This window comes from Bombina bombina, chromosome 6 (assembly GCF_027579735.1).
Source record: "Bombina bombina isolate aBomBom1 chromosome 6, aBomBom1.pri, whole genome shotgun sequence".
Lineage (NCBI taxonomy): Eukaryota > Metazoa > Chordata > Amphibia > Anura > Bombinatoridae > Bombina > Bombina bombina.
The window spans coordinates 1,117,976,546-1,118,002,624 of NC_069504.1; the positions used below are offsets into that span (position 1 = coordinate 1,117,976,546).

Here is a 26,079-nt window from a genome sequence, read left to right on the forward strand (position 1 = left end):
TGATGCTGGATCTACCAAAGTTAAGTGTATTTAGAGTAAACTTGTGGTAACTGTTCCTCCAGCTGTTGTTTGTAATGAATGTCATGACAAACTTGTTAATGCAGATAATATTTCCTTTAGTAATGTTACATTACCTGTTGTTGTTCCATCAACATCTAATACTCAGAGTGTTCCTGTTAACATAAGAGATTTTGTTTCTAAATCCATTAAGAAGGCTATGTCTGTTATTTCTCCTTCTAGTAAACGTAAAAGGTCTTTTAAAACTTCTCATTTTTCAGATGAATTTTTAAATGAACATCATCATTCTGATTCTGATAATGATTCATCTGGTTCAGAGGATTCTGTTTCAGAGGTTGATGCTGATAAATCTTCATATTTATTCAAAATGGAATTTATTCGTTCTTTACTTAAAGAAGTCTTAATTGCATTAGAAATAGAGGATTCTGGTCCTCTTGATACTAAATCTAAACGTTTAAATAAGGTTTTTAAATCTCCTGTAGTTATTCCAGAAGTTTTTCCTGTCCCTGATGCTATTTCTGAAGTAATTTCCAGGGAATGGAATAATTTGGGTAATTCATTTACTCCTTCTAAACGTTTTAAGCAATTATATCCTGTGCCATCTGACAGATTAGAGTTTTGGGACAAAATCCCTAAGGTTGATGGGGCTATCTCTACTCTTGCTAAACGTACTACTATTCCTACGGCAGATAGTACTTCCTTTAAAGATCCTTTAGATAGGAAAATTGAATCCTTTCTAAGAAAAGCTTACTTATGTTCAGGTAATCTTCTTAGAACTGCTATATCTTTAGCGGATGTTGCTGCAGCTTCAACTTTTTGGTTAGAAGCTTTAGCGCAACAAGTAACAGATCATAATTCTCATAGCATTGTTAATCTTCTTCAACATGCTAATAATTTTATTTGTGATGCCATCTTTGATATCATTAGGGTTGATGTCAGGTATATGTCTCTAGCTATTTTAGCTAGAAGAGCTTTATGGCTTAAAACTTGGAATGCTGATATGTCTTCTAAGTCAACTTTGCTTTCCCTTTCTTTCCAGGGTAATAAATTATTTGGATCACAGTTGGATTCTATTATTTCAACTGTTACTGGGGGGAAAGGAACTTTGTTACCACAGGATAAAAAATCTAAAGGTAAATTTAGGTCTAATAATCGTTTTCGTTCCTTTCGTCACAATAAGGAACAAAAGCCTGATCCTTCCCCTACAGGAGCGGTATCAGTTTGGAATCCATCTCCAGTCTGGAATAAATCCAAGCCTTTTAGAAAGCCAAAGCCAGCTCCCAAGTCAACATGAAGGTGCGGCCCTCATTCCAGCCCAGCTGGTAGGGGGCAGATTACGATTTTTCAAAGAAATTTGGATCAATTCAATTCACAATCTTTGGATTCAGAACATTGTTTCAGAAGGGTACAGAATAGGCTTCAAGATAAGGCCTCCTGCAAGAAGATTTTTTCTTTCCCCTGTCCCAGTAAATCCAGTGAAGGCTCAAGCATTTCTGAAATGTGTTTCAGATCTAGAGTTGGCTGGAGTAATTATGCCAGTTCCAGTTCTGGAACAGGGGCTGGGGTTTTACTCAAATCTCTTCATTGTACCAAAGAAGGAGAATTCCTTCAGACCAGTTCTGGATTTAAAAATATTGAATCATTATGTAAGGATACCAACATTCAAAATGGTAACTATAAGGACTATTCTGCCTTTTGTTCAGCAAGGGCATTATATGTCCACAATAGATTTACAGGATGCATATCTGCATATTCCGATTCATCCAGATCACTATCAGTTTCTGAGATTCTCTTTCCTAGACAAGCATTACCAGTTTGTGGCTCTGCCGTTTGGCCTAGCAACAGCTCCAAGGATTTTTACAAAGGTTCTTGGTGCCCTTCTGTCTGTAATCAGAGAACAGGGTATTGTGGTATTTCCTTATTTGGACGATATCTTGGTACTTGCTCAGTCTTCTCATTTAGCAGAGTCTCATACGAATCGACTTGTATTGTTTCTTCGAGAACATGGTTGGAGGATCAATTTACCAAAAAGTTAATTGATTCCTCAGACAAGGGTAACCTTTTTAGGTTTCCAGATAGATTCAGTGTCCATGACTCTGTCTCTGACAGACAAGAGACGTCTAAAATTGGTTTCAGCTTGTCGAAACCTTCAGTCGCAATCATTTCCTTCAGTAGCTTTATGCATGGAAATTCTAGGTCTTATGACTGCTGTATCGGACGCGATCCCCTTTGCTCGTTTTCACATGCGACCTCTTCAGCTTTGTATGCTGAACCAGTGGTGCAGGGATTATACAAAGATATCTCAATATCTTTAAAACCGATTGTACGACACTCTCTGACGTGGTGGACAGATCACCATCGTTTAGTTAAGGGGGCTTCTTTTGTTCTTCCAACCTGGACTGTGATTTCAACAGATGCAAGTCTGACAGGTTGGGGAGCTGTTTGGGGGTCTCTGACAGCACAAGGGGTTTGGGAATCTCAGGAGGTGAGATTACAAATCAATATTTTGGAACTCTGTGCAATTTTCAGAGCTCTTCAGTCATGGCCTCTTCTAAAGAGAGAGTCGTTCATTTGTTTTCAGACGGACAATGTCACAACTGTGGCATATGTCAATCATCAAGGAGGGACTCACAGTCCTCTGGCTATGAACGAAGTATCTCGAATACTGGTATGGGCGTAATCCAGCTCCTGTCTAATTTCTGCGGTTCATATCCCAGGTATAGACAATTGGGAAGCGGATTATCTCAGTCGCCAAACGTTACATCCGGGCGAGTGGTCTCTTCACCCAGAGGTATTTCTTCAGATTGTTCAAATGTGGGGACTTCCAGAAATAGATCTGATGGCTTCTCATCTAAACAAGAAGCTTCCCAGGTATCTGTCCAGATCCAGGGATCCTCAGGCGGAGGCAGTGGATGCATTGTCACTTCCTTGGAAGTATCATCCTGCCTATATCTTTCCGCCTCTAGTTCTTCTTCCAAGAGTAATTTCCAAGATTCTGAAGGAGGGCTTCTCAGTCAAAGAGGTTTCTCTGACTCTGTGATTAATACTATGTTACAGGCTCGTAAATCTGTATCTAGGAAGATATATTATCGAGTCTGGAAGATTTACATTTCTTGGTGTCTTTCTCATCATTTTTCTTAGCATTCTTTTAGAATTCCTAGAATTTTACAGTTTCTTCAGGATGGTTTGGATAAAGGTTTGTTTGCAAGTTCCTTGAAAGGACAAATCTCTGCTCTTTCTGTTCTTTTTCACAGAAAGATTGCTAGTCTTCCTGATATTCATTGTTTTGTACAAGCTTTGGTTCGTATAAAACCTGTTATTAAGTCAATTTCTCCTCCTTGGAGTTTGAATTTGGTTCTGGGGGCTCTTCAAGCTCCTCCGTTTGAACCTATGCATTCGCTGGACATTAAATTACTTTCTTGGAAAGTTTTGTTTCTTTTGGCCATCTCTTCTGCTAGAAGAGTTTCTGAATTATCTGCTCTTTCTTGTGAGTCTCCTTTTCTGATTTTTCATCAGGATAAGGCAGTGTTGCGAACTTCTTTTAAATTTTTACCTAAGGTTGTGAATTCTAATAACATTAGTAGAGAAATTGTGGTTCCTTCATTGTGTCCTAATCCTAAGAATTCTAAGGAAAGATCGTTGCATTCTTTGGATGTAGTTAGAGCTTTGAAATATTATGTTGAAGCTACTAAAAATTTCCGAAAGACTTCTAGTCTATTTGTTATCTTTTCCGGTTCTAGGAAAGGTCAGAAGGCCTCTGCCATTTCTTTGGCGTCTTGGTTAAAGTCTTTGATTCATCATGCTTATGTCGAGTCGGGTAAAGCTCCGCCTCAAAGGATTACAGCTCATTCTACTAGGTCAGTTTCTACTTCCTGGGCGTTTAGGAATGAAGCTTCGGTTGATCAGATTTGCAAAGCAGCAACTTGGTCCTCTTTGCATACTTTTACTAAATTCTACCATTTTGATGTGTTTTCTTCTTCTGAAGCAGTTTTTGGTAGAAAAGTACTTCAGGCAGCTGTTTCAGTTTGATTCTTCTGCTTATAATTTCAGTTTTTTTCATTATAAGATTTAAACTTTATTTTGGGTGTGGATTATTTTCAGCGGAATTGGCTGTCTTTATTTTATCCCTCCCTCTCTAGTGATTCTTGCGTGGAAGATCCACATCTTGGGTATTCATTATCCCATACGTCACTAGCTCATGGACTCTTGCTAATTACATGAAAGAAAACATAATTTATGTAAGAACTTACCTGATAAATTCATTTCTTTCATATTAGCAAGAGTCCATCAGGCCCACCCTTTTTGTGGTGGTTATGATTTTTTTGTATAAAGCACAATTATTCCAATTCCTTATTTTTTATGCTTTCGCACTTTTGTCTTATCACCCCACTTCTTGGCTATGCGTTAAACTGATTTGTGGGTGTGGTGAGGGGTGTATTTATAGGCATTTTGAGGTTTGGGAAACTTTGCCCCTCCTGGTAGGAATGTATATCCCATACGTCACTAGCTCATGGACTCTTGCTAATATGAAAGAAATGAATTTATCAGGTAAGTTCTTACATAAATTATGTTTTTTCCCCCTTTTCTCAATTTAAATTTTTTTCCCCCGTCCCGGAGGCCCGGCTAGAGTTGTGGGGTACCATTCCCAAGGGGCATGGGGCTATCTCCACGCTCGCTAAGTGCACGACGATTCCTTTAGAAGATAGTTCTTCGTTCAAGGAGCCTATGAATAAAAAGTTGGAAAACATGTTACAAAAGATGTTTCAGCACACAGGGTTTGTTTTTCAACCTGCAGCGTCAGTCGCCGCGGTTGCTAGAGCTGCGTCATATTGGTGCGATGCCTTATTTGATATGATTGAGGGTGAACCCTCTTTTGAGGAGGGGCAGGAAAATATTAAGGCCCTAAAGGTGGCCAATTCCTTCATTCGTGACGCTAATATGCAAATTATACGCCTGAATGCTAAGGTATCAGGTTTTTCGGTTCTAGCACGCAGGGCTCTGTGGCAAAAATCTTGGTCAGCGGACATGACCTCTAAGACAAGGCTGCTGTCTTTGCCTTTTAAGGGCAAGACCCTGTTCGGTCCAGGTCTAGACTCTAACATATCCACGGTTACAGGAGGCAGGGGTGCCTTTCTTCCCCAGGATAAGACGGCAAAACCTAAGGGTGCTAATTTTCGTCCCTTTCGTGGGGATAAGGCGCAACGCCAACAGCCCACAGCGAAAGCGGAACAAACCAAGGGTCCCTGGAAGCCTGCTCAAGCTTGGAACAAGTCTACCAGCTGAGACTGCAAGTTTAGAACAAGAATCCCGCCGAGACGAAGTCTGCATGAAGGGGCGGCCCCCGACGGTTCTGCGGACCAAGTGGGGAGCAGATTGTCTCTGTTCTTAGACGCCTGGTTGCAGGACGTTCAGGACCCCTGGGTTCTGGAGGTAGTCGCCCAGGGTTACAGGTTAGGGTTCAAGTCCTTTCTGCCCAGGGGCAAATTCCTTCTGTCAAACCCTGTCTTCAAGGCTGGAAAAAAAGGCCTTTCTGGGTTGTGTGCTGGATCTCTCCGCTCTTGGGGTTATCGTACCAGTACCCAATGCAGAAAGGGGTCTAAGGTATTACTCCAAATTGTTTGTGGTCTTCATGAAGGTCCTGGGGGCCCTTCTAGCAGTAGCCAGATCCCAGGGCATCGCGTTGGCGCCCTACCTTGACGACATTCTGGTTCATTCACTGTCATCCCATCTGGCAGAGGCCCACACCAGGGTCCTGCTGCAGCTACTTCAATTTCACGGTTGGAAGATCAATCTCGAGAAGAGTTCTCTGGTTCCCAGTACCAGGGTGGAGTTCTTGGGCACGATCATAGACTCTGTGTCCATGAAGATCTTTCTCACAGACAAGCAACAATCAAAGATGGTGTCTACCTGTCATGCCCTTCAGTCTACAGTGAGACCATTTGTAGCTCAGTGCATGGAAATTAATGGGCTCATGGTCTCCAGCATGGACATCATTCCATTCACCAGGTTTCATCTTAGACCTCTTCAATTGTGCATGTTGAGACAGTGGAACGGCGATCATTCCGATCTGTCGCAGACAATATACATGGATGCGCGGACTCGGATTTCCCTCTACTGGTGGATCCGCCCAGATCACCTGTCCATGAGACCTTCCTGGGAGATTACCACGGACGCAAGTCTGGCAGGATGGGGAGCTGTTAGGGGTACCAGGATGGCACATGAGAACTGGTCTCGCTTAGAGGCTCTATTTCCAATAAATATTCTAGAGCTTCAAGTGATCTACAATGCTCTGACGGCGTGGCCTCGTCTGGGGGACTTCAGCTTTATCAGGTTCCAGACTGACAATATTACCTCGGTGGCTTACATCAACCACCAGGTGGGGACGAGGAGCTCCCTGGCATTGAGGGAGGTGTCTCGGATCCTGGAGTGGGCAGAGACCCACAACTGTTCGCTCTCTGTGATCCACATCCCGGGTGTGGACAACTGGGAAGTGGATTTTTTCAGCAGGCAGACTTTTTTTTCTTCACCCCGAAGTGTTTGCGGAGATCTGTCTCAGATGGGGGACGCCAGAGATCAATCTCATGGCATCAAGGTTGAATTGCAAGCTTCCCAGATATGGATCGAGGTCGAGGGACCCCCAGGCAGAGCGAATAGATGCATTGGGGGTTCGGTCTAGTATACATATTTCCTCCATTACTGCTTCTTCCTCATGTAGTGGCTCGTATAAAGCAGGAGAGAGCATCCTCCATTCTGATTGCTCCTTCATGGCCGAGGAAGACGTGGTTTGCGGATCTAGTGGGGATGTCATCCTCTCCGCCGTGGAGGTTACCCTGTTGCAGGGATCTGCTGGAGCAGGGTCCTTTTCAACATCAAAATCTCGATTCTCTGAGGCTGACTGCATGGAGATTAAACGTTTATCTTGGCAAAAAGGGTTTTTTCTGAAAATGTGATTGACACTCTAGTTCAGGCAAGAAAGCCGGTCACTGGACTCATCTATCATAAGGTGTGGAGGACATACTTGTTCTGGTGTGAGAGTCAGTGAGAGTCATGGCTACCCTTGGCACAGGGTGAGGGTATTCAGGATTTTTTTTTTTTTTTAAGGAAACATTGTTTATTTCTGTTTAAAACATACATGTGTCAAAAAAAATACGATGATCATTTGCAAAACAAAGATTAAAGGCTTAGGCCTCGTGCTAAATATAGAGTCCATACATATCTCAGTCCAAACTGTAGAACCCCTTTGAAAGATGAACCAGTAAAGTTCCCAACATTGAGGGCCTTGCATTTTCACAATTTTTCCTTTTTTGTAACAAAATAACCAAAGTAAACTAGTAACAATAAACATTGAACAGTTATAATTTCCATGTGTGTCCATTAATCCTTGGTCGAAGCTTACATGTATCTGTGTGTTTTCATCTAAACAAATACATCTGGTATCAATGCAATATGACATTAAGGAGTATTAACATCTAAGCCTGGAATGTGAAAGTCTGTGACAACCTATAGAACACAACGTCATCTTAGGAAAGTAGAGGGATTCGTCTTGAGTAGTCTGTATGTAGTTGATTAGTGTATACAAAGGAGTCGTGGTAGGGCCCTAAGTGGGTCTAGAATCCCACAGAAACAATATCTCTGCATGAGTGTCTAATTTGTTTATTAAAAGATAGTGATATCTTTCCAGCTTGAGATTGAGTTGTATCTCTTGTATCCACTCAGCTAGGGTGGGAATTGATTCTTTTTTCCACAGTCTTGGAATTAGTTGATTTGCACTGTTAATCATTATTTGTAGTAGTTTATAGTGTAGTTGTGAGTTAAGTTTGGGGTATTTGTGTAACAGGTAGATAGTCGTGTCGTGAGGCATCGAAGTGCCAATTGTGTTTTGTATATATGGTATAATAGATGTCCAAAATGCTTGAATTTTAGGACAGGCCCACCAAATATGGAATAGCGTGCCCTCTTCCCTACACTGTCTCCAGCAGTGGTTAGAAGAACCAGGAAAGAGATGCTTGAGTCTCTGTGGTGTGAGATACCACCTAGTTAATAATTTCATGTTGGTTTCTATAAGTTTAGCCGAATGTGCCGACCGTTTCACCGCTGTGAAAATTGAATGCCATTCTATAATTGGGATTAAAAATGGTAAATCTCTATTCCAAGCTTTAGTAAATGTTGGTAAATCGGTTTCAATTGGTTTAGTCAATAGTTTATATGTACGAGAAATTGTGTGAAAGTTAGAAGAGGAAGAACTGCACAGTATCTCAAATTGTGTTCGCTGCCTATTTAGGTGGGATTTATGTGAGGACTGAAAGTAGTGGCTAAATTGGAGGTACCGAAACCACACACTGAAAAATCCATTGCCCAAGGATTCCATGGAGTGTCTAGGTAGTAAATTACCATCTTCTGTCAATACATAGGCTGGTAACAGAAGATGAATGTCCTTGGTACCTGTGGGGGTGAAAGTGAGTCCCGGTGGAAAGTTATCATTCTGTAGTATAGGTGTCAGTGGGGAGGGTATTGAGGACAAATTAGGGTGTGTTTTAACTATCTCTATCCATGTATTAAAAGTCTCATGTATGATTGGGTTATTAAGGTATTTGGTCTTGGATTGGTATTCAGGATTTTATCTTTACTCCAAGAGGGTTTAGAGAAGGGCCTCGCCGCTAGTTCACTAAGAGGACAAATTTCAGCTTTATCTGTTCTGTTGCACAGGAGACTCGCTGATCTCCCTTACATCCAATCTTTTGTTCAGGCTTTATCTCGAATCAGGCCTGTTTTTAGGCAGACTGCTTCCCCTTGGAGCTTAAACTTGGTACTTAGGGTCTTGCAGAAGGTTCCGTTTGAACCTATGCACTCTCTTAACATAAACTTCTCTCTTGGAAGGTTCTCTTTCTGTTGGCCATTGCTTCGGCACGCAGAGTTTTCTGAGCTGGCGGCATTGCAATATGAGCCCCCTTATCTGGTGTTTCATGCAGATAAGGCTGTTCTAACCGTAACATTAATCAGGAGATAGTTGTTCCTTCTTTGTGTCCTAACTCTTCTTCTCCTAAGGAGAGGTTACTTCATAATCTGGACATGGTTCATGCTTTGAAATTCTATCTTCAGGCCACAAAGGATTTCAGACAATCTAAGTCACTTTTTGTGGTGTATTCAGGGAAGCGCAGGGGTCAGAGGGCTTCTGCTACTTCTTTGTCTTTTTGAAGGAGCTTGATCCGTTTGTCCTATGAGACAGCAGGACACAAGCCCTCTCAGAGGATTACGGCTCATTCCACTAGAGCAGTAGCTTCATCTTGGGCCTTCTATGGAGCAGATTTGCAAGGCGGTTACCAGGTCCTCCTTGCATACCTTCACTAAGTTTTCCAAATTTGACGTTTTTGCTTCTGCGGGAGCTGTTTTTGGGAGACAGGTTCTACAGGCTGTTGTGCCCTCAGATTAAGGGTCCGCATTTTTACCTCCCGGTTTCATTCAGTATCCTTTAGGAGCTTGGGTATAGGTTTCCCTCAAGTAATGAATGAAGCCATGGACTCTCCTCCCCTTTAGATGGAAAACATAAATTATGCTTAGCCTGATAATTTTATTTCCATCGTGGAGAGGAGAGTCCACGGTCCCCGCCCGTATCTCCAATGGGTTGACCTAAATTTAATATATTCTTCTGGCACCATTTATACCTTAATATTTCTCCTTCTGTTCCTTGTTCCCTCAGCAGAATGACTGGGGGATGAGGGAGTGGGGGGAGGTATTTAAGCCTTTGGCTGGGGTGTATTTGCCTCCTCCTGGTGGCCAGGTTCTTAATTCCCACAAGTAATGAATGAAGCCGTGGACTCTCCTCCCCACAATGGAAATAAAATTATCAGGTAAGCATAATTTATTTTTTTCTTAATTTTGAAGTTCAGAGAGTGAGGATAATTGTATACATCTTGGATTTAGTTATTTCCTGGCATCTGAATGAGAGGTTAGAGTGTGAATCCCATGGGCATTTTCACACTGTGTGTGTGTGTTTATATACTGTATATCACATAGATTAAACCTTACTTTGGAGCCACAACACTTTTGCAGCCGTTGAGTCAGTGTGAACTTTAGCTATGCGTTTAACACCTTTGTGGGATCTAAATACTTAGGTACGATGGGACACAAATACAGAGATGATATGCTAATACTACTTTGAGCATTTTTGTGTTTTGAATGTCCCTTTAATTGTTGTTTAATGTTAAAACAATATGTAACCCTTCCTGACTTTATCAAGAGTTACAGCTCTGATTTAACTTTAAGAAATTCTTCCCAGTATCTTATTAGGTAGCCCATGTATCTGAGCACCCTTACTAACCTGTCTGCCCTTTCTTGGCGTGGCCAGGTGAGCGTATTGACTGACCAAGTGGAAGCGCAAGGAGAGAAGATCCGGGATCTCGAGTTCTGCCTCGAAGAACACAGAGAAAAATTAAATGCAACTGAAGAAATGCTACAGCAGGTATGAAGAGGCCCTGGTGATAGTCTTAAAGTAAAGGTAAACTTTGTATGTTTTAAAATCAGGTGCAGGATCTAAGCGATATTTTAGATGGACTTTCATTGATCACTTCCAAAATAAGTGTCATACGGCTAGAGCGCAGATTGGAGAACAGTTAAAATGGTTAGATCAGAAAAAAATAAGTTATGAAGTGGGCGGCCAGAGCTTGGAGTAGATTAATAGTAAGTTATAGTGCATCTTTATTAAAAGTGATCAATTAAAATCCATCTAAAATATCACTAACATTCCGGACCTAATTTTAAAACGTAAAATTTACCATCACTTTAATATTCTCAGAGAAACCCTAACTACTGACAAGCTGGAAGTCTCATTAAATCATTTTTTGGATATGTACAGTATATATAAACAATGCAGTGCTTCATGACATTAACCTCTTATGGACATATGACGGATTTTTTCTGTCATAAAACCATTGAGCAAACTGAAAGCTGTGTCCTTAAAGGGTTAACATGTAAAATAAATGTTTTTAAACTTTTATTTTTGTTTTGAAGGCTAGGGAAACACCCCTTGAAAAGCGTCTTTAGTATGTTTCTTCTTTACTATGTCCAGTTAGAGGCAAATATAAATATAAACTCCTGCACAGATCTTTCAATCATATGTAGATTTCATTAGATTGCAGAATGCAGTCCAGCTTCTCTGAGAGCTGTGGTATAAGCACAATTTCCTGGAAAAGCAGACAAAATAAGTAATGAATGCAAACTGCAGAGTTTTGTGTTGCGCTAACTCCTCTGCAAGATTCTCCCTGTAACTGTGTGAGCGTTAGTGTATGGGAGGCAGATATGACAGACGTCTATGACCAGCATGCTTGTACTTGCTTCCATGTGTCACAGCATGTGTAGGAGGCTGGGTGAGAGCTGTGCTAAATCAAGCGCCCCGTATGCCATTACCTGGATTCATTCATGTCAGCAATACTTATAAAGAGGTTAAATAACTAGATTTAGTCATTATAGGATACTAATGTTGAAAACCCCCAATTTTTTTTCATATGTTCAGGATCAGTTTCTGCATGCAGATTTATTTAGGTATAAAATTAAAAAAGTGCAAAGCCAGCAGAATTAAAGGGATATGAAACCCAAAATGTTTCTTTCATGTTTGAGAAAGAGAGTACAATTCAAAAAAAAGTTTCAAATGTACTCCTATTATCAAATTTGCTTTGTTCTCTTTGTTCTTTGTTGAAGAGATATCTCGATAGGTAGCGAGCACATGTCTTAAGGACTACATGACAGGAAATAGTGCTGCGATCTAGTGATATTGCTTATGTATAACACTTGTGAAACTTCTGCTATACACTGCTGCAGACACGCGCACACTCCTGAACTTACTTTCCAACAAAGGATAACAAGAAAACAAAGAAAGTTAGAGAATAGAAGTAAATAGGAAAGTTGTTTAAAATGGTATGCTCTGTCTGAATCATGAGAGAAAATGCTTGGGTTTTATGTCCCTTTAAGAAAAAAATATTATTAAAAATCGACTTTTACTTATATAGAAATTAAAAAGTATCTATTTTTATGTTTCCTCCTCAATGAAAAAAGGATTGAAATAGGTAGCTCAGTGTTGGAGTCTGCTAGAAAAAAGTATATTAAAAACACACCACAAACAATCCTCCTCAGATTTAAGACAAGAATATGATTTTGTTTATCTGCAGATTAGACCGTATTACTTTTTATTAATAGGAAAATATGCTCTGTGGGAGAGGTTGATCAAGGAATGAAATAATAGAAGTCCGGATTGCCATCAATATCTATTTGGCATGACATAATAATGCAAAAGAAAGGCCAAGAAAACCTAGAAACATTACACCATAAATGGATAAAAGAATTACGTGAGATATCAATTGATCAGAGTTTTAAATTGTTACAAAAATGTACAAAGTCACAAGACTGGAGAGAATCGCATATGAGAGTGATCAAGCAGTCATATCGATCCCCAGCCAGGATAGCTAAATGGCCTCCCCACGGTATTATATGTTGTGCCAGATGTTCCTTTCCTTTGGCCAATCTTATGCAATGCTTCTGGGCATGCTCCAAGGTGAGAAAGTTCTGGGGTAAAATCAATTATTGGCTGAACAGATTCTTAGAAAGGCAAATAAGTTGGAACCTTTCAGATTTATTGTTCCTACATGGTAAATCTTATGTAAAAGAAAACAACAATCTGATTAATGTAGCAGTTATGATTGGCAGAGACATTATTCTTAGTTAATGGAAGTCTAAATATTGTCCAAGCATGAGTGAATTTAAAAAGAAAGTCCTATTACAGATTTACCTGGAACAATATGATCCAAATATAATACACGGGAATGGACATAAGATATAAGTGAAGGACTTACATTGTTGTTTTTTATTTTTTGGTGTTGTAAGGTGAACTTGCCGTTAGTGAAGGTGTATTCAATGCAAGAATTAATACAATGAAATAGAATTATGAAATGATGTATGTATAATAGAAAGCATAGAAGTTAGTTAGTCTTGTAAACATAGCAGTATAGGAAAATATGAGCATAATTTCCAGCCGTTAAAAAAATAACTTATTCCAATGTTCTGCACATTGCAGAATATGTTCTATGTATTTATAAACCAAAATTCTGTATACATTTATACCTATATATAATCGTGTGTGTATATAATTTTATTTATATATATAAAAATTCATGTGTATGTGTGTGTATGTATGTATATATATATATATAAAAAATCATGTGTATGTGTGTGTGTATGTATATATATATATATATATATATATATATTGTACCAAAATACCATCAGATCTATATGTAGAAATATGTATTTATGAATAAATAGAACAAATTCTTCTATGTGAAGAACACTGGAATGTGAAATATTCATATTTTCATGTCGGGTTAGCGCACTTGAGAATATGGGATCGGGTTTGCATGCGATTAGGCTGTTAGGCTTCTGTGGGGAATACGTTATGGTGCGCGCAATATTCTAAGTTCAGCTTTTTGCGCGTGCCTGGTTAGAACGCAAGCGAAAATTGTTTACTTTCAACTTATAGCATGAGTGCTACCCAACGCATGCAAAACCTTTAATTACAACGAAGTTAGTGCTCGAGTGGTAACAAATACTGCTCCATTGTAATCTGGCCCTAAATCTCTGCCTGTTTCTAAGCCCCTGCAGTACAGTTTTATTAGCTTTTCACAGCAAGACAGTGCTAGTTAAAGGGACAGTCTACTTGATTTTTTGTTTTGTTTAAAAAGATAGATAATCCCTTTAATACCAATTTCCCAGCTTTGCTCAACCAATATTGTTATATTAATATATATTATAACCTGAGTCCAAACCACTAAATGTCTGCTTGTTTCTAAGCCACTACAGGCTGCCTCTTATCCCAGGGCATTTTTTTAGCTTTCCACAGCCAAACACTGCTAATTAATGTGTGCCATATAGATAACAGTGTGCTCACTCCTGTGGAGTTATTAATGAGTCAGCACTGATAGGCTAAACTGCAAGTCTGTAAAAAGCTTTGAGATAAGGAGGCAGCCTGCAGAGGCTTAGATGCAAGCTGATCACAGAAGTAAAAAAGTATATTAATATAACTATGTTGGTTATGCAAAACTGATGAATGGGTAAAAGTGGATTATCTTTTTAAACAACAAACATTTTGGAGTAGACTGTCCCTTTTATTCTGCTGGCTTCATACTTTTTTTTTAATATACCCATATAACTACTGGGAGCTATCTGAACACATCTGGTGAGCTAATAAGGCATATTTGTATAGCCACCAATCACCAGCTAGCTGCCAGTAGTTCATTGCAGCTCCTGAGTCTACCTAGGTATGCTTTTTTAACAAAGGAAACCAAGAGGACAAATACATTTTCATAATAGATGTAAATTTAAAAGCTATTTATAATTGCTACTCTGTCTTAACCAAAGATTTTGTTTTGACTTGTATGTCTCTATAAGTTATTTAGGGGGTTTAAGGATAAACTGGTACAAATAACTTTGCTGGTTTAATGGAAATGTTTTACCATTTAAAGGGTCAGGAAACCCCAACATTTTCTTCCATGATTTGGGTAGAACATACAATTTTAAACAACTTTCCAATATACTTCTTTTATCAAATTTGCTTCATTCTCTTGTTATCCTTTGCAGAAGGAGCAGTAATGAACTACTGGCAGCTAGCTGAGCACATCTAGTTAGCCAATCACAAGAGATCCTGCTTATTGGTATATAGACACTTCCTGCTAATGCTTATTGGTATATAGACACTTCCTGCTAATGCTTATTGGAATATAGACACTTCCTGCTAATGTTTATTGGTATATAGACACTTCCTGCTAATGCTTATTGGTATATAGACACTTCCTGCTTATGCTTATTGCTATATAGGGACCTCCTGCTTATGCTTATTGGTATATAGACACTTCCTGCTTATGCTTATTGGTATATAGACACTTCCTGCTTATGCTTATTTCTATATAGGGACCTCCTGCTTATGCTTATTGCTATATAGGGACCTCCTGCTTATGCTTATTTCTATATAGGCACCTCCTGCTTATGCTTATTGGTATACAGACACTTCCTGCTTATGCTTATTGGTATATAGACACACCTACTGCTTATGCGTATATAGACACTTTCTGCTTATGCTTATTGGTATATAGACACTTCCTGCTTATGCTTATTGGTATATAGACACTTCCTGCTAATGCTTATTGGTATATAGACACTTCCTGCTAATGCTCATTAAGCAATAATCATCTGAGGGAAGCGCCTCTCAGCCAATGAGCATTAGAATGAAGTAACTATAAACCAATGAGTATTGGAGGGAAGTGCCTCTCAGCCAATGATTATTGGAGGGAAGTGCCTATCAGCCAGTGGGCATTGGTGGGAAGTTCACAACTGTGTTAGTTTCAATTTACTGTACTTCATGAAAATAAAATAAAAGCGGTTTATTCATATGAATGTCAGAACAATTTAGTACAGTTTCCCTTTAAATGGATGTTAAACAGTCTATTTCATTGTTGTAATAAAAAGCACTAATCTTTTTCTTATACTTAATAGAATGCATTATAATATGTGTTAGTCATCTATTTTAATGGATTTTACCTTTTAATTATTTGTTTACACTACATTTGTGCAGTGTCTTTTACTTCCTGTCACAGCCCTGTAAGGAGGAGGAGCCTTTGCAGGAAGTTTTATCCTGGTGTCATAAAACTTCTAGGCTATCGAATAGACTAGATAATAGGGAGTCAGATTTGCTCATGCCCAGAACTGACAGAGTAAAAACTTCTCTGCTCTTATCACACTGGGGACAGGTGCTTTAGTGAGAATGTCTAAGTGCTAATTGTGCAAGAAAACAAATAAGTTATTTGCAATTTTTTACACTTTATTTTTATATTAACTTTGATTTAACATATTTGTTTTTACTAAAGTAGCACTTTTTTTTATCCCTTCAAGTAAAATCCAATCTATGTTATTGGTTAGAGAAATTCACAGATGGATTAGCTCCGTAGGGGTTTGTTCTCAATTACCTTTTTTTTCTTTCTTTTTTTTTCTTCTTCAAATGTAGAATATAGGTGAGTGGAGCCTGAGTAGTTCAGTTTATCACCGTCTGGTTTTAGATGGATTAATCATGTCTGTTAGTAAGAAAATGTATTGATTCTTTAATGTTTCCTCAAACACTTAACATAATTAGTCATTTTAGTAATTACAAAAGTATTGCTTTTAAATTCTACACCCTCAGATTTGCAGTCACATTTTTTTTTTTTTTTCTCTCATTTTTTTCAGACCTCAAAGCGCATTAAATGTTCAATAATAGCCCAAAATGATACTCGGCTAAAAGGCAACTTTAATTTCCATCTGCTTCAATATCCAGTTATCTGACGACTTATCCAGACTCACATTTAGCTGCTTGTCAATAACAATTTAATTAAAATGTTTGAAACCAAAAATATAAACAAAATCAAACATATTTACATTTTATAATATAGTTTTACATCACGCTGCAAAATAACCAGAAAATTCAGAGGAAATTCTGCTAGATGTACTCATAGGGGCATATTTATCAAGCTCCATAACTTGTCCGCTTGCTCTGAGGCGGCGGACAGAAATCAACCCGATCGAATACGATCGGGTTGATTGACACCCCCTGCTAGCAGCCGATTGGTCGCAAATCTGCATTAGGCGGTATTGCACCAGCAGTTCACAAGAACTGCTGGGGCAATGATAAATGCAGACAGCGTATGGTGTCGGCATTTATCGATGTGCAGCGGTCATGATCCGCTATATCGGATCATGTCCGCCCACATCATAGTAAATGGGCCCCATAGGCTCAAATTAAGCTGTTTTGTGAAGCCGCTTGGTGGCTGTTAGATGCTGATATGTACTCCTAATACCCTGTTTTTTATGATGTTTGATCACTGGAAATTAATAGCTTTTTCCTGTATCATTCTCTAGGAACTCTTAAGCAGAACATCACTCGAAACACAGAAACTTGACTTAATGGCAGAGATATCAAATCTGAGACTTAAACTGACAGCCGTAGAGAAGGATCGCATTGAGTTCGAGGAGCGTTACCGAGATACAGAGGTGAGAACAATCTTCATACGCTTTCCTCAGCAAATCAGCAACGTCATCTCAATTCCAAAGATAGCAGCATGACTGTTACTATTTTTTTAAGATTGAATTAGAACAACCACATTTTCTCTTTTAAAAGGAACCATTAAAAATAAAAGTATGCTTTTTCACCACCAGACAGCAGCTAAGCAAAATGGGATGGGATGTATATGTGTTACAATTACAAAACCTTGCAGTGCTGTTTTTACAGTGTGTGACTTTATTTATTTATTTATTTATTTATTTATTTATTTATATATATATATATATATATATATATATATATATATATATATATATATATATATATATATATATTATATTTATTCAAATTCTAATCATGCTGCACAATATATCATGATGTATCAGATGATTTGAAAGACAGAAAAATAAGAGGATATTGACACTATACAATTACAGAAAGCCCTGAGAATCAGGTTGTGTCCTTGAAGAAATCACAACGCATTTCACGGCCATGACCCTTCGTCAGGTGTATACAGCATCCATATATATGTTATTAATTAGCTTTAGTGAATGCAATTAACCAAATACCAAAATTGAATATAAATAGTTATTTTGTCTGTATGTAGCTGAGAATTTGGATTCTGCTTTCATTTTGTCGCTTGCACACAGATATAATTCATCTTCATATACTTTGTTATAGTGCATTGGGCAGACAGGACACATCCTGATATACAGTGTTTGTTGAGCTTTTATAGTGCAAATATGCTTAGTGTTATATTGTATATTATTATTTATTTATATTTATTGTTGTATTTGTTTTATATGTTTATTTTATGCATTCTCTCTTATCCTGTAATTGTTGTCCCTGATTATATTTTGTGTGGCCCTATAAGCCCAGTTAGACAACAGCATCTATAAGATAAAATAACTGTATCTAAATGTTATATTAAAGGAACTTTTATCTATTATTTTACAAGCACCTTCCCATATATACTGTGCTTTGTGAGACAATATCTAGCATATCTAGCAGATATGAAGATTTCTCTGCCTAAACTTCATGAGTAACAAAGCCTTTAATACACTTATAACATACATACAGATTTTCACTGGTCAAAGCAGGGATGGGGAACCTTGGCATTCCTAAAGTTTCAGAACTACATTACTCATTGTTTCACAACTACATTACCCAGGATGCTTAGGCACTCTGAAGTCCAGTTGAGAATCATGGGAAATGTAGTTCTGAAACATCTTAAGGGGCAAGGTTCCCCATCCCTGGGTTAAAGGGACAGGAAAGTCAGTTAACTTGCATGATTCATATAGTATGTCATTTTAAGACACTTGTATTTTCAGTTCTATTCTCAAATTTACTTTTAATATCCTTTCTTGCAAAGAATATGTACATATCCTCAGCAGCAGTGATGCAGTACTGGGAGCTATCTGGTTAATGGTGGCTACACATTTGTCTCTTGCCATTGGCTCACCAGATGTGCTCTGTTAGTTCCTAGTGGTGAACTGCAGCTCTGGGGCTGACTTTATGTGTTTAATCTGTTTGCAGGGTTAAGCACACAGTTTATATACAGGCAGCAGTTCAATAATAAAGCACTGTAACATATTATATTTTTGCCATTGTATACACTATTTGGCTGAAATGATTAGTCTCCGGGTGAGTTAGGCTCTTGCTCAGATAACCACAGTGCTGTCTAATGCTGTCCTTATTCTGCATGATCTTGTCCTGACGTTCTAAATCAGCAGAGTGTATTGATAGTTTGTGGTGACAAGCAGAGGCGCACAACCAAATGTGAAGCCGGTGAAGACGCCTCTAGACAATAATATTACATAGAAAGGGAGTTGATGTGAGAAATGTTTAACCAAGAGATGACACACAAATGCAGAAACAGACAGCCGGCCTCATCTTCCCAGATGAAATAGATGCATAGGGGAGGGGCAAGCTTTTTCCTTATTTAATAGGGGTATGATGCAAAAAAAATTATTTCATTATTCAGATAGAGAATTTGATTTTAAACAACTTTCTAATTTACTTCTATTAGCAATGTTTCTTTGTTCTTTTGGTATCTTTTGTTTAAAAGCAGGAACATACGCTTAGAGGGATGCTAAACCCAAATGTAAAGCTTAGGAGCCAGCCCATTTTAGGATCAGCACCCTGGATAGTGCTTGCTTATTGGTGGCTACATTTAGCAAACCAATAAGCAAGCATAACCCAAGTTCTGAACCAAAATGGGCTGGCTCCTAAGCTTTAAATTCCTGCTTTTTAAATAAAGATAGCAAGAGAATTGATAATAGGAGTAAATTAGAAAGTTGCTTAAAATTGCTGCGCTATCTGAATAATGAAATAAAAAAATTGGGTTTAGCATCCCTTTAAGAGCCTGCCTATTTCTGGGGCACTAGAGGGCAGCACTATTTCCTGCTATGTACTGCTCCAGATGCTACCTAGGTATCTCTTCAGCACAGAATATTATGGGAACTAAGCAAATTTGATAATAGAAGCTAAAGGATACGTTGTTTTTTTTAAATGGTGTTCTCTGAATCACAAAAGACCATTTCTGGCTTTCATATCCCTTTAAGAAGTTAGTTGCAAGTGTGAGATGCATGGATAACTAAATGAACAATGGTAGCTTATAGGCGTCTAACAACTTGTAAGAAGTACTGGCTATAAACAGCAGGACATTGTGTGCAACCTCAGTGCCATGCTGCAGACTCATCTGGAACAGATATTATACAGTATAGGGGAACCCAGATAGAAATCTTACATTGGACAAGTACGGTTTGAACAGCTGAAAAAGCCGGCATTACAGTCTGACAGTAACACAGGCTTCATTCTCAGTTGAGAGCTTCTGTTTTCTTTTTTTGGAACACAGGTGTAACAAAGTGAATTTAGTATCTAAGAGAACAATTATCCTATTATGTAAAGTATATAAAATGTAGTGCTGCCTTTTATGTGCCACCTACAGTTATTTATATGCACAGTTCAAAGTGTTTCCCAGCCCTCTACACTCCCTTCCTAATTTCCTGCAATGATCAAAGCAATCACGCGGCCCCTTTGTGGTCAATTCCGTTGATCTGACTGACAGGTGAGTTCTTCCCCCCCAGGCACCCTGAGTAGTGAGTTCCCCACCGCAGCTTAACCAGCTATTAAACCTCTGTCAGCTTATATGGAACTGTAATGTTTAATAGCGTTGTCTCTCTTAAACTGAGAACAAGTAATAAAGTACCAAATAATCATTCTCAGCACAAGAGCATATCAGCTGCACTAAATATTACCGGCGTATTCGCTAAAAAAGAATTCTTCAGATTTAGGAAGAGATATGCGTCATGTCTGGCATCAGAAACTGTAATATTATTTATGTTCTTTATTCTCTAAGTCAAAACCCACAAAAAAACTGCTTTTACATTTCCCATCTGATCTGCAGCTGATGGCCTCTTATGACCTGTAATTTTGGTTTTAAAGCTGCCAGTACGCATGAGATAACCTGGGTCTCTCTCCTTTTAACTTCAGGGCTTGGTTTTACCCTATTTTCTGTAAGTAAAATGTGTTTGTAATGTTTTTTTTTGTTTGTTTTACTGATCAAAGAAAAAATGTGTTTAAACTTTTTATTCCCATTTCCTTCAAACATAGCATGGCTGAGACTGATAAAGATTTCCTTTTAGTAGAGTGTGATACCTTTTAATGGACCAAGAAAATCAATATTTTATATTCATTAAGGGAAACTAAACCCAAATTCTTTCTTTCGTGATTCAGATAGAACAGGCACTTTTAAGCAACTTTCTAATTTACTCCTAATATAATTTTTTCTTCGTTCTCTTGCTATCTTTATTTGAAAAAGAAGGCATCTAAGCTGTGGAGCCAGCCACTTTTTGGTTCAGACCCTGGACAGCACTTGTTTATTGGTGGGTGCATTCAGCCACCAATCAGCAGGCACAACCCAGGTTGTGTAAACAAAAATGGGCCGGCTGCAAAACTTACATTCTTGCTTTTCAAATAAAGATAGCAAGAGGATGAAGAAAATGTGATAATAGGAGTAAATTAGAAAGCTGCTTAAAATTGCATGCTCTACCTGAATCATAAAAGAAAAAATTTGGGTTCAGTGTCCCTTTAAGACCTCACAAGTCTCTGAGGTCTTGAAAGCTTATGGAATATGAAACCTTGATTTTGTTGGTTCATTAAAATATATCATAATCTACTAAGAGGAACAATATCTTATGTCAGTTAGGCAACATTTAGATGTCATAATACAGCTTATACTTGTTACCTGAATGTAGTTTTATATCATTTTTAATACTTTTGTTTACATAGTACCCTCAGAAAGGTAATCATTGTTGTTTTAAATAAATACAAACTATTATTTGCATTTTAGATCACAAAAACCAGACCAAAGACGCAGGCAGAGAAGATTATGACTTAAAGGCAGGGAAAATAGTTCATTTTGATACTTTTATTTTTTATTAAAATTTAATTAAAAAGTTAGGATTTTGGAATTCTGGATTTTGAGATAAGTTCCTGTAATACTCATTGGCTGACAGGTACTTGTGATTATGCTTGTTTGTCGAACAGCTAATGAGCATTAGCCATATACACCTGTTATCCAATAAGCATTAGGAGTACATACCTATTAGCCAATCAGCATTAACAGTAATTACCTAGCAGCCATTTGATATGCTCTTAGTTTTTATTAAAATTGAACCTGCTTTTATTTCATATTTCTATTGTCTGTATGGAACATCAGGATTTAATTAAACATGTTAAAATTATACCTTTCCCCAGAGCCTTATATATCATAGTGGTGACTCAATATTCTGTCCGGCTCTTAAAGGGACATGAAACTGAAAGATATTCTTTCGTGATTCACATAGAACATGCAGTTTTAAACAAATTTTCAATATACAGCTATTATAAAAATGGCTTAATTCTCTTTGTATCCTTTGTTAAAGTTAAAGCAATGCACTACTGAGAGCTAGCTGAACACATCAGGTGAGCCAATATGCCGCAACCAATCAGCAGCCAGATCCCAGTAGTGCATTGCTCCTCCTAAAGATACCTAGGAATGATTATCAACAGAGCATACCAAGAGAATAAAGCAAATTAGATAATAGAAGTAAATTGGAACGCTGTTAAACATTGTATGATCTATCTTTAAGGTTGATATATTTGTCACATTGGTTGGGACTCAAATCCTAGGCCTGTGGATTTAAGGGTTTGGCACATTCTGAAGGGGGCAGTTTCCAAGCATGATGAGATCCCACTTATATACTCTCCAAACCTTTTATTTATTGGGTTTTATCACAAACCAGTGATCCCTGGTTGTGCAATGGACATTACTGGTCTGCAGTTGTGAGAAATATTAGGTAAAAGGAGCTGAAGTTATTGGGAGTAAATTATTTCCCAACGTCTAGGGACTGGCTTGACAAACCCAAGAGCCAGAACACCACTGGCTCCTAGAATACTACCCTTGCTCCTAACGTGTGTGTTGTTCTTCACATATCTGTATACAAATAACACACTGACTGGCTCCTAAATATACTTACTGGCTCCTAGAAATACTGACTGCCTCCTAGATATACTGACGGTCTCCTAAATATACTTGCTGGCTCCTAAATATACTTACTGGCGTCTAAATATACTTACTGGCTCCTAGATATACTTACTGGCGCCTAAATATACTTACTGGTGCCTAAATATACTTACTGGCTCCTAGAAATACTGACTGGCTCCTAGATATACTTACTGGCGCCTAAATATACTTACTTGCTCCTAGATATACTTGCTGGCGCCTAAATATACTTACTGGCGCCTAAATATACTTACTGGCGCCTAAATATACTTACTGGCGCCTAAATATACTTACTGGCTCCTAGATATACTGACTGGCTCCTAAATATACTGACTTGCTCCTAGATATACTTGCTGGCTCCTAAATATACTTACTGGCGCCTTAATATACTTACTGGTGCCTTAATATACTGACTGGCTCCTAGATATACTTACTGGCTCCTAAATATACTTACTGGCTCCTAGATATACTGACTGGCTCTTTAATATACTGACTGGCTCTTTAATATACTGACTGGCTCCTAAATATACTTACTGGCTCCCAAATATACTTACTGGCGCCTAAATATACTTACTGGCTCCTAAATATACTTGCTGGCTCCTAACGTGTGTTATTCTCCACATATCTATATACAAATACCACTGACTGGCTCCTAAATATACTTACTGGCTCCTAAATATACTTATTGGCCCCTAAATATACTGACTGGCTCCTAAATATACTTACTGGACCCTAAATATACTGACTGGCTCCTTAATATACTTACTGGACCCTAAATATACTGATTGGCTCCTTAATATACTTACTGGACCCTAAATATACTGACTGGCACCTAAATATACTGACTGGCTCCTTAATATACTTACTGGACCCTAAATATACTGACTGGCACCTAAATATACTGACTGGCACCTAAATATACTGACTGGCTCCTAGATATACTGACTGTCTCCTAGATATACTGACTGTCTCCTAAATATACTGACTGTCTCCTAAATATACTGACTGTCTCCTAAATATACTGACTGTCTCCTAAATATACTGACTGTCTCCTTAATATACTGACTAGCACCTAAATATACTGACTGGCACCTAAATATACTGACTGGCTCCTTAATATACTGACTAGCACCTAAATATACTTACTGGCTCCTACATTTTAATCAGTTTTGTCAACCCCTGGGGGCAGTGCAAAAAGCTAAATATCCTGTTGCTGCTACCTCTCCCTATTAGCAACAAATGATGTACTTAAGCATTAAACATCAATGAGCTGCACTGTGAAATGTTAAAGGACCTTTTTAGTGATAAAACTAAATGCGCTTATTCATTAGAGCTTGTCATTTTATAACTAACAGTGCAGCAACACTATGTATTTAACCTTACAAAGGACTTATACACATAGTTAAAGTACTGCTTGAGAACTGCAGAGCACTCCTAGTCCTGAGTGGAAACAGCCACTGATTAAATTGGCAGCGCTAGCCGCAGGACCCATCTTTTTTAACTATGTGTTTAACCACTTTAAGAGAGTAAAACATATAGTGTTGCTGCGTCACTAGTGATAAAATGACATACTAATAGATGCATTTCATTTTATCACTATAATAGCCCTTTAAGGTGACCACACAGTCAGTTTCATAGTGCTGCTAAATATTCAAACAGATCAGATACCGTTGTACGGGAATTGTCTGAGGGGCCACATTGTGACCTCTGGGTCTTTGTTTGGTCTAGTTGCTCCGTGCCTTTTCCTTATCTGGTTTCTTTTCTGCTTCCTTTTTATGTAATTCAGTCTCTGCATAAAGTTATAGCAGAACTAAGGCAGCAAATGGAGAAAGTGGAAGTGGAGTTAGCGTTGTTCCAGGAAAAAAGGTTACAGTACGGTGACCAAGAGGTGACCGAGTTTGGATGGAATACGGCTTGTGCATGAGCGTTCTTGTGCCGTGTGGGTTTGCTAACTGTAAATAATATACTTATATAAATCATAGTGAGAAACCACGTCTAATGCAGCATGTGCTGGTTTGATTTTGTAATATTTTATCAATGCTTCTCCTGTAGGCATTATTATGTATTTGTAAAATAAAATGCTAGGGGGGAGGGGATGTGTAGATGTTTAATAACCTTAAAGGACCAGTAAATACAGTAGATTTTCATAAACAACAAATGCACGATAACAAGACAATACAATAGCACTTAGTCTGAACTTCAAATAGGTCGTAGATTTTCAGTTATGTCTATTTCGACTCTTCTTGTATCATGTGGCAGCCATCAGCCAATCACAAATTCGTATACGTATATTCTGGGAATTCTTGCACATGCTCAGTAGGAGCTGGTGACGGAAAAAATATAAATATAAAGAGACTGCACATTTTGTAAATAGGTTAAAATTGCATGTTCTATCTGAATAAGTAAGGTTTGATTTTGACTTGAGTGTCCCTTTAATGAACAGCCAAGCACATTGTTCAGTTGTTCCGATGCCCGTCACTGCATTTTAAACCTAAATTTTTTTTTATCAATTTCTTTCTTAAGACATGGTGAGTCCACAGAATCATCAATTACTGTTTGGTATATCACTCCTGGCCAGCAGGAGGAGGCAAAGAGCATCACAGCAAAGCTGTTAAGTATCACTTTTCTTCCCACAACCCCCAGTCATTCTCTTTTCCTTCAGTGCAAGGAGGAGGTGAAGTTATAGGTGTCCTGTATAAGATTCTTCTATCAAGATTTTTTTTATTTTGAAGCCAGAGCAGGCTTGCTCTGATCTTCCCTATCATGCTTGGTTTAGATGTACTCCACGTTAGTCTCTTCAGCAGGGCTGTGGTAGCTTTTAAGCAGCAAGGAACCTGTGGGGTGGGCCTCACTGTGTTTTCCTGACAAGTTGCTGCCCTCTTACAGAATGCCAGAGTAGGCTTACTCTGTCCTTTCTTCTACACATATGTCTCTGTGAAGAGTGGCATCCTCTCATGCCGGTGAGATGTCCTTTCTGTCGAATAGAGATGCAGGTAAGTGCCATGTTTTTTACAAATATACAGAAACCCTGGCACTTCAGTACTGCATCATTGTGGATGTAAGTCATCCTGAATTCAGGATACATTGGTCAGGTTGCAAGGCCCTGCTACAGTATGTGAGGGAGGTATAAAGTGATTAAAACTTTTTATTTACTTTATTATGGTGGCTCAGGGTCATATAATTTTTGGGATCAGACGTTCTTTTCAGGAGGGGACAAACTCAATGTTTTTGTTTTAGTTTGATTGCGGTCCGTTTATCGGACATTTTGTGATGTCATGGGGCGGAATTTCTTCTTCTGGTCTCAGAGCGCACTGTAACTTTGCGCCCTTCCCTTGTTTCAGCTGTTGGCAGTTGCACATGCAGTAGATAGCGTGTTTTGCTTGAAATCCAGTCTCTCTCTGTTCGTAAAGGTTCAGATAGGCACCCCAGCTTAACGCTGAGA

General features: G+C 38.5%; 1 protein-coding gene across 15 annotated transcripts in view; it reads left to right on the forward strand.

The window, feature by feature from the left end:
- The window catches only part of PPFIBP1 (PPFIA binding protein 1), a 650,864-nt gene that overhangs the window by 285,646 nt on the left and 339,139 nt on the right, over positions 1–26,079 (forward strand). For 8 of the 15 annotated variants that reach the window (XM_053719064.1, XM_053719065.1, XM_053719067.1 and 5 more), the window contains exons 5-7: positions 10,364–10,477; positions 16,948–17,079; positions 24,424–24,525. In XM_053719064.1, the coding sequence (XP_053575039.1) occupies positions 10,364–10,477; positions 16,948–17,079; positions 24,424–24,525 (348 nt within the window). The remainder of the gene's footprint in view (positions 1–10,363; positions 10,478–16,947; positions 17,080–24,423; positions 24,526–26,079) is intronic. The other 7 variants (XM_053719070.1, XM_053719072.1, XM_053719077.1 and 4 more) reach the window with 1 other exon arrangement.